This window comes from Ursus maritimus, unplaced genomic scaffold (assembly GCF_017311325.1).
Source record: "Ursus maritimus isolate PB19 unplaced genomic scaffold, ASM1731132v1 scaffold_5, whole genome shotgun sequence".
Taxonomy (NCBI): Eukaryota; Metazoa; Chordata; class Mammalia; order Carnivora; family Ursidae; genus Ursus; species Ursus maritimus.
This window is the reverse complement of record NW_024426663.1, coordinates 79,163,300-79,172,590: the sequence shown is the minus strand read 5'-3', so window position 1 is coordinate 79,172,590 and position 9,291 is coordinate 79,163,300. Positions and strand designations below refer to the sequence as shown.

At 36.1% G+C, this 9,291-nt stretch overlaps 1 protein-coding gene across 1 annotated transcript; it reads right to left on the bottom strand.

Moving 5' to 3' along the window:
- Window positions 1–360: 360 nt before the first annotated feature.
- On the bottom strand, window positions 361–1,246 carry LOC103680639 (vomeronasal type-1 receptor 4-like). The gene has a single exon (XM_008710140.2). It carries the CDS (start codon window positions 1,138–1,140, stop codon window positions 361–363), a length of 780 nt encoding a protein of 259 aa, XP_008708362.2. The 5' UTR covers window positions 1,141–1,246.
- Window positions 1,247–9,291: the final 8,045 nt, after the last annotated feature.

The window sequence follows — 9,291 nt, the reverse complement described above, 5'->3', positions numbered from 1 at the left end:
CCATTCAGGGCGTGACCCTAGTGTTCTGGGATCGAGCCCCACATCAGGCTCTTCCACTATGAGCCTGCTTCTTCCTCTCCACTCCCCCTGCTTGTGTTCCCTCCCTCGCTGGCTGTCTCTATCTCTGTTGAATAAATAAATAAAAAATCTTTAAAAAAAATTCCCCACCCAGGTGTATCTATCTCAAACATGTTTTATTCCGGAAGTCTAGCTATTTATCTCCTATGTTTACAAAGCTGGAAGGTTTGAGAGATGTACAAAGGGACAATTGTTAGCACTCTTTCACAATTTGACCTTCCCTATAATAAGGATGGAAAATTCTAACTGAGGCCCCTGGTGTCAGAAATTTGTGTGAGGGCATCATGCGTTGAGGGAAATTGTGTGTTGAGAGGATTTTCTCATCTTTGAAAAGGCACGGTTCAGAAAGAATAGTTTGTTATGATTTTTGATCAGTACCAAAGGACAGATTGTCGGATAACCATGGGAGAGAATTATAGTGATGTTCTCCAGACCTTTTACATTATGTTTATAACTTACATACATGGTAAGGAAGCTATTACTCCAGTGAAAGAAAGCAAAGCAGCTCACCAGTGCCAGGATTGTGTGGATGGCCTTGGTTTCAGGAGAGGGTCTTGGGCTGAGGCTGGTCCTGTGGAGATGCTTCACTGTCTTGCGATGTGTGAAAAGGAACGTTACCATGTACACACTGGTCCAGACCATGAGGAACACACACAGGAAATCTCGTAACACCATGCACCCTAGAAAGACAGCTGACTGAATATAATCAGGATCCTTCCCAACACAGTATGTCAGAGAATAGGATTTGTCAACTTCTGTGGTGTTGTATGGGGCCACAATGTTTATGATGACACGGATGTAGATCAGCATGTTGATGATCCAGAAAGAACAGAAGGCAGGAAAAATGTATGTGGAGATTTTGGGCTTGAGCCATGCCCACCTAGAGTTGCTGGGAGTGATACTGATGGCCTGAACAATACTCAGGAAAGATGTGGTGCAGAGGGAAAGACTCCGGGTGACTCTGTACAGGTACATCACTACCTTACAACCAATGTCATCTAGAAAATTCCTTACTCCAAAGGCATTCATTACTTCTGGAATCCCACTGAAAACAATTGTCATGCCATTCCCTAAAATCAAATGGATAAATATCAAATCTATAGGCTTCTTTGTATGTAGCGGGACTGAGATGGTGTTGACGAGTAGCACCAGTAGCAATGTGTTTCCAATAAAACCAATCCCAACTTGAGAGAGAAAGAACACTCCCAAAATGGTATCACTTGAAACCATCACATTCATTGGCCTCTTTACTTTGATACACTTTTGCTCAGATTCAAAAGGAACCCAAAATGATTTGTAAACCTGATGGAAATTATGGGATCATATGGAGACTCCATGAGGTCTGATCATCCTCAGCAGGAGGTTGTGCAGATGCTCTGTAACAACATTCAGGAAAGTAATCAGTTCTAGAGGTAAATATCAAGGATTATTGATGTCACTGCACAAGAATATATGGGTTGCGATAAAGCATGCTTTTTATGAAGATATAAGTGTAATTCTAACAAATAAGTATCTGAAGTTTTTTTGCTCATTAAAAACAATATTTCAGATTTATACAGATTCAATTCATATTCTATATGTATGTTCTGAACTTCACCTCAAATATTTGAATGAATTTCCATCTTCTGCCATGAATAATAAAAGAATGATTATGTATATTAATGCATAATATTACATTTATATTGTACATGACACACATTATTGTTATAGTCATTCACCAGAAGAAGACTCCAACCCCAGAGTCCCACATGACCATCTGGCTCTTTATGCATTTCCTGACCCTGGTACACACCTTTCCCAACTCCAAGACCCTTCCAATGTACATATCATATCACCTCCTGGATCAGTACTGCATCCTCCAGTTCTGTTTTGAAAATTCACTTCATCTCTTTATTCTACACTAAAGTCACTGATTCTCCTGAATCTCTCTCAGGTAGTGGGATCTATCTCTCCCCTGTCCCCTATATCAAGAGGCCTGAAGGTGGGAATGTCTTTTTTAATCCCCAGCACTTTCAGATAATTTTTCATCACCCCACCTTTGAACCAACTTGTCATCAGGCTACATCCACCACTGTACATTTGGAGGTAATCTACTCACCCCAAATCACTCCCCTTCTAACACTTGACTCACTGTAATATTCCCCAATTCACCTCCTGTCATATTTTTGGTGATCATACTATCCACACAAATGATCTGTCCAGTATCCTCAGCCTCTCTCACGTTTGTGATTTCCTCTCTTCCAATACTCCTGCCTCTGCCTTCCTCACCTCTTCCACACTCTCCTACCCACATACTAGAGTTTATCATTGCCCATATTGTAAATTCATTAGGTGTCACTTCCAAGCATTTAATCCTCCTGTTACCAGATATTTCCAGCATAGTTTATGTAATCTCTGTCTCCAAAATAACATTGACATCCGCTGGGTCTGCAAAACATTGATCTCTTTACTCTCCACAAAATCTCCTAATCTCTCCTCTTCACCTAAACTTCCTTGATTCAGGATTATAATCATTTCCTGCAAATCATGTGATGCCTTCACATTATTCCGGCTTCTATAGTCCTCACACACACACACATAGTCTGCCTAGTTCACATCATTCTACTCAGATAAACAAGGCTAGAGAGAAATACATAAACATATTAAGTGAACTTAAATTCTTCACCTCTTACCTCCATCGAGCTTTCGTTTCACCCAGCACTCACACTAAATTTTCTAGACTGTTCTTTGAATATTCACTTTCTCACTCCAGTTGATGACTATTTCATAACTTCTCCATTCTCAAACTACCAACAATTTCTCTCCAAATCTCATATTCAATTTATGTCGCATTGCATATTTTCTACTGATGTATAATTAAAATGAAGCATCATGTTGGTTTCAGATATACAACAGTAATTTGATATTTGTATTGAATGGAAAATGATCAACATGATAATTCAACTTAACATCCATCACCACACATAGTTACAATGTTGTATCTTATAATGACCACTTTTAAATTCTACACTCCAAGTATGTTTCAAATATACAATACAGCACCATTAACTATGGTCTCCATGCTGCCCATAACATCCCCATGACTTATTTTTAGAACTGGACGTTTACACCTTTTGACTCCCTTCACCCATGTCACCCACCCTCCAATCTCCACTTCTGTCAACTACCAGTCTGATTTCTGTATCTATGAATTCAGTGGACGGTTTGGGAATTTTTTTTTAATTTCACGTGTAAGTGAGGTCATACAATATTTGTTTTTCTCTGTCTGACTTATTCCACTTTGCATAATACCAATAAATTCCGACCACATTCTTGCAAATGGCAAGATTCCCTTGTTTATGGCTGAATTATATTCCATTGTGTTTGTATATATATATACATATTCCATTATATATGAATAATATACCATTATATATATATACTTCTTATCTATATATATTATAGATAATATTCCATTGTATATTTGTGTGTATATATATTCCACTGTGTGTGTATATATATACACCATATTTTCTTCATTCATTCATCAATGAACTCCATATTTCATTTAGAAAAATAAAGCAATGAAAAGATATTCCCCCTAATTCCATCTGTACAGCAATCCTACTTTCTGTATCCTTGCTCAGAACCTCAGCTTTTCCTCTGGCTCTGAGAATGGGTTGTCTATGCTTTTGTCACAGTCCATCCATGCATTTCTACAATAAATCTGGAAATATCTTTCCTGCTCAATACCCTCTCTTCTGTTATTCTTTTCTGTCTCAGGCATTATCAAATTTCCCCCATCAACATGCAGATGTACTCTGTGTCTTGCACATTTCTTGAATAATTTCTCTTCTCTTCTTTTTAGCAATTCTCCTCTGAGGAATTGTCTCTACTCCCTGTCTCCAATTTCTTACATATCTTTTGCTCTTGATCCCGGGAAGTGGTAGACTACAAAAATGCCTATAAATTCTACCCTGACATTGAGGTTGCACACATGAGGTGGCTTTTCTCTGTCCCTTTAACATGGGTTGTCACTTGGCTTGTTTTGGCCAGTCAGTGTAGAGTAAACATGACACAAGCAAAATCTTGATAAGTGCCCTTAGGTGGAGCTTGCTGTTCTGCCTCACAGCAAACCCACCACAACACCATGTGAAGCATCCTAGCCTTTTATGGGCTGAGCAACCACAGAGGAGACATCTTCAGCCAAATTCCAAAACAATATGTGAAGCCATTCCATTCCAAGCAACATCAAAACCCATATGGGACACCAGTCATCCCCTAGGTAACTACTGACATGACCACACTTGCATGAGAAAGCCTAGCCTAGAAGTAAAACACTCACAATCAAAAAGTCATATATAGGGGCGCCTGGTTGGCACAGCGGTTAAGCGTCTGCCTTCGGCTCAGGGCGTGATCCTGGCGTTCTGGGATCGAGCCCCACATCAGGCTCCTCTGCTATGAGCCTGCTTCTTCCTCTCCCACTTCCCCTGCTTGTGTTCCCTCTCTCGCTGGCTGTCTCTATCTCTGTCAAATAAATAAATAAAATCTTTAAAAAAAAAAAAGTCATATATAGTATGATTGTATGTATACGAAATACCCAAAATGCATAAATCCATAGACAGAAAGCAGACATGTGGTTGCTAGAGATTGGAAGGATGAGGGATAGTGGAGTGACTGGGTTGTGGGGGGGGGTGTCTGTGCTTTCTTTGAGGGGATGAAATGTTTTGAAACTTAACAATGTGGTGGGTGTACAACATTGCAAATATTATAAATGCCACTGAAAAGCACACTTTAAGATGGTTAATTTTATGTTATATTCATTTCATCTAAATAAAATATATAAATATACATCTAAATAATTGTAAACTCTATGCATCAAGATATCAACAAGAATAATGTATTGTAAAGAGTTTAGATTTATCAAGAAATGCTAAGATGTCTTCCCTTTAGGGAATCTGCTAATATAAATATCCATATTAACATCCTAAAGAAGAAAGGTGCATGACTATCACAGTAAATGGGAAATTTACATTCATATACATTTAATATCCATTTATGATAAAAATAAAATTCTACAGTATATTATAAATATGAAATTATTAACTTTGTGCAAGGTAGTTACCTAATATAAACAGAATAAACTAATAAATTATGAAACCCAACATAATTATTTATTAGTAAGAAATGTCAGAAGTGTGCCAACTATCTGGTCCCCATTTTTATTGCAGTTTATCTCAACATATATGGTAAAGAATTTAAGAGGGATAAGTACTCCCAAAGACAAAGAAAATGTTATTATTATCATTTTCTGTTGAAAATCGTCTACACTGAAAAAAAGGTTGAAACTCTACAGAAAAATATTATAATAAATACTGCACATCATGATTTTGCAAGTTATTTCCTTCACTAGAGAATGAAATTTTAGAAAATAAAGGATTTACAAGAAGTAATACAATGATATAATCTCAAATTTCTGCAAAAATTTCCTGGGTATTTTATATAACTCAGTTGACAGAGGTTAAGAAATAAGTAGGACTACATTGAGATTTACAAGTCAGAATATCCACTATCACAAAAGGGCAATTCTTATGAATATTTAAAAATTATTAAATGACATATAAAATTAATGAAATGAAATGGAAATGGAATTTTCAATAGAATCTAAACCCTTTTGTTGAATTGAACTTGACAAATCCTTTCTATATTCTGTCTGTCAGATTAGAGGATAATGAAGAGCCAAGAAACATGAACAAAAAAAACAAGGCACTATGTGGAGAGAATGGTTAAAAGAAATGAGGAAATAAGTGGAAGAGGTGAAAGGAAATATAGGAGAAAGAGAATTAAAATCAGGAGATGACAGTTAACCAAATTGAAAAAGGAAAGAGAAGGACAATAAATGTGAAGGAACAAGCGACACTAGAAAGAACAAGATGGTGGAGGTAGTGTCATCCCAGCAGGGAAATCAGCTAAACAGAATGAGGGCAAAGAGAGAAAAAAGGAAACAACAAAACACAAGTGGAGGCAGACAAACACCTAAAGAAAATCTGTGCAAATAAAAAAAGCTCAGAAGCAAAGCAAGGATTATGGGAAAGTTAAAGTTTAACAAGAAATAGACAAACTATTAGGATATATGTCTGTCAGAATAAATTAGAAGACACAAGATGGGGAACTTTAGGAAATCAAGAAAAAAGAATAATTTTCCAGAAGCATCAGTGATCTGAGTAAGAGACTGCTATGAAAACATTTAGATAGGATTGTGGAGACCCACTTAAACTCTATTATGATAAAGATTATTTTAAACTAAAGACCTTTGAGATTCAATGGTTGTAGAAAAAAAGCCTTCTAAGAGCTTCCTTTACCTCACTGAAAGCAGGAAATTCTGGGAATCAAACGGTTAAAAAAAATCCCTTCTCTGGAGGGTTTTTATCTCCATGAAAAGGATGAAAAATACCACTGACACCTGCATAGACAATGATCATCACAAACTTTTTGTTTCTCCCTTTTCTTCCCCTGGAAACCTACTTGTTCATCTCATAATCCTCTTCACCCTCACTCCATTTCCTTATTGAAGTTAGGTATAAAAGGTCCTAATTTTAATAATTTACAAGTTTCTCTTTTGTGAGCTCCCGTAGGCCAATAACAAATTTGGTTTTTTTCCTCCTGTTCATCTGTCTTTTTGAGGTTTAATTTGCAGGACCCAGACCCAATGTAAAAGAGGAGAGGATAAGGATGTCCTCCCCAACATAATCAATAAGAATCATAAAGCTCAAAAAAGATATAAATTAATATGCTTTAAATATCAGAAAGCACTTACAAGTGTGAGGAACAGGGTGTCAATGCAATCAAAAATAAAGAACTAATAACAAAATTACCAAACAACAACAACAACAAAAAAAGAATTTTATTACCATATATGGCAACAAATGGAAAAATGAATTAAAAATTAAAACTCCAGAAATAAGTCAAGCAGAGTAAGACAATTATCATATGGTTTCACTCATTTGTGGAACATAAGGAATAGCACAGAGATCAGTAGGAGAAGGAAGGGAAAAAGGAAGGGGGTGTAAGGAGAAGGGGGAATGAACTAGGAGCTACTATGGACTCCGGGAAACAGAGGGTTTCAGAGGGGAGAGGGGTGGGAGGATAGGCTAACCTGGTGATGGGTATGAAGGAGGGCACCTATTGCACGGAGCACTGGTTGTTAAAATCAAACAATGAATAGTGGAACGCTACATCAAAAACTAATGATATACTGTGACTAAGAAGACATAATTAAAAATTAAAAAAAAATTAAAACTCCAAATGAACATGAAGAGGTGTGAGACTAGAAGAAAAAGAAGAGGAAAAAAGAGAAGTGGGCATGAAAGAAAGGGGAAAAAAGACACTAATAACAGAAACAAAGGATGGGAGGGAGTAGACTGAATTAGTAAGAAAAGAAAAAGAAAGAGAACAAAGTATAAACACAATAGAAATTTGTACAAACTTCGAAAAGTAAAAATCACGGAAGCAAACACCTAGAAATGCACCTTAGAGAAAGCAGTTTTTATTTTTCAAATTAGTTTATTAATCTGAATGTGAGAATGATATATTATATAGAGAATATTATACATATGTATATTTACATATATACAAATTTTGTAATGAATTAAAATGTTTACAGCACCTTTTCTTAATATTTTTAAAATTTCTGAATTGCGTGCCACTTTATTGGTCCTTAAAAATATTTTAAATGACTTTTAAATTAGACTTGCAAAGAGAGAATTAGAAGACATATACATGAAAAGAAAACTATACAGGAATGAATGAGAGTGAAAATAAACTCAATAAAGTTTTTAAGTTTATTATAAAATTAGAACACTTGCAAGAGTAAGGCAGAGCACATATGACTGACAGTAACAGGTGCTTAGTGTTATGTCAAAGGGCATTAAAGAAGAATGAAAGATTTACAGAAACTATGTTAAGGAATGTAAAGAAATGACAAAAACAAATAACATGTATGCATTTAATAAAATCGAGGCACAGACAAGAAAGGGAGTAACAAAACTGGAAGATAAAAGGAAAAGCAGGGGAAAATTCAAGAGGAAATTAAAAACAGAGTTTTAAACACAATAAATAAAGTCAGAGAAATGAGAACACATGAGAATAGTCCCAGACGGTGAAGATTAGTAAAGGCATAAGCAAACATAAAAAGTAAGGTATATTAAAAATAAAACACATTTCAATATGAGTTGAGTTGGAAGATTGCAAAGTGAAAGAAAAACTCAATAATTTTAATCAGAGCAATGAGATTTATAGATGAAGAGCAATGAAAGGAGAAGACAGAAGAATAAAAAGTGTAACAGGAAAGAGAGATGAGAGAAATGGAATAGAAATGAAACGATAAGTGAAAAAATAGTAAATATGGGAGTAGGACCACAGAGAGAGGAGACTTACTGTGAAAGACAAAGGACTTAGCATAAGAATCTGAAACAAAAAAATAATTGAAGAAGCAAATTCCTGGAAAAAAAGGCCAGGTCTCTCCCTTCCTACAAGAGTTGCAGACAGGGAGAGGACTTACTTCATCTGAGCTCCTCAGCAGTGCAGGGGACACCTCTGATGGCTGCAGCTGGGTCAGGGGCCTGGATCCAGGGCTATAGCAGGGGCGGGTTGCTGGATCCCCAAGGACTGGAAACCGGTGTGTGCACAGTGAACTTCTTGATTTGTCCAGAGGAATCACAAATTACAACAAATTCTCTTGATGAGCTTAGAAATGTATTTAATTAAAGTCAGCACCTGCGGTCACAAACATCTCTTCCTAAATTGACAAGTGATTCTAGAGAGTTCTACAAGACCAGAGGAGGAAGTACACTTAGAGTGCTCATTGTTTTCAGCTGCTAGAAAACAAAGGTGTTTTATTGCTCTAGTCAAAGTACATCCATCCAGAGAGTAATTTTTCTCTTCTGAGACTTCTATGGATCCTTCTATGGATAGCTCAATTTGGAGCATCTAAGTCTACATTGGTTTAATTAAAATATATATAAATGCTGGTGCTCAAGGTTAATAAACCAAAGCTGAATATTCAATTCAATCCTAATACACAATAAAAACAATAACTAATATAACTATATAAATTAAGCAATTTATTCTGTGGTTTTAATTTCTCTTTTTGGAATTAATAGTTGTTAAAAAATTACATTTTGTAATAAACCAGTCCGGTTGAAAAATAAAATGAAGCCGATATTGGTGTAGGAC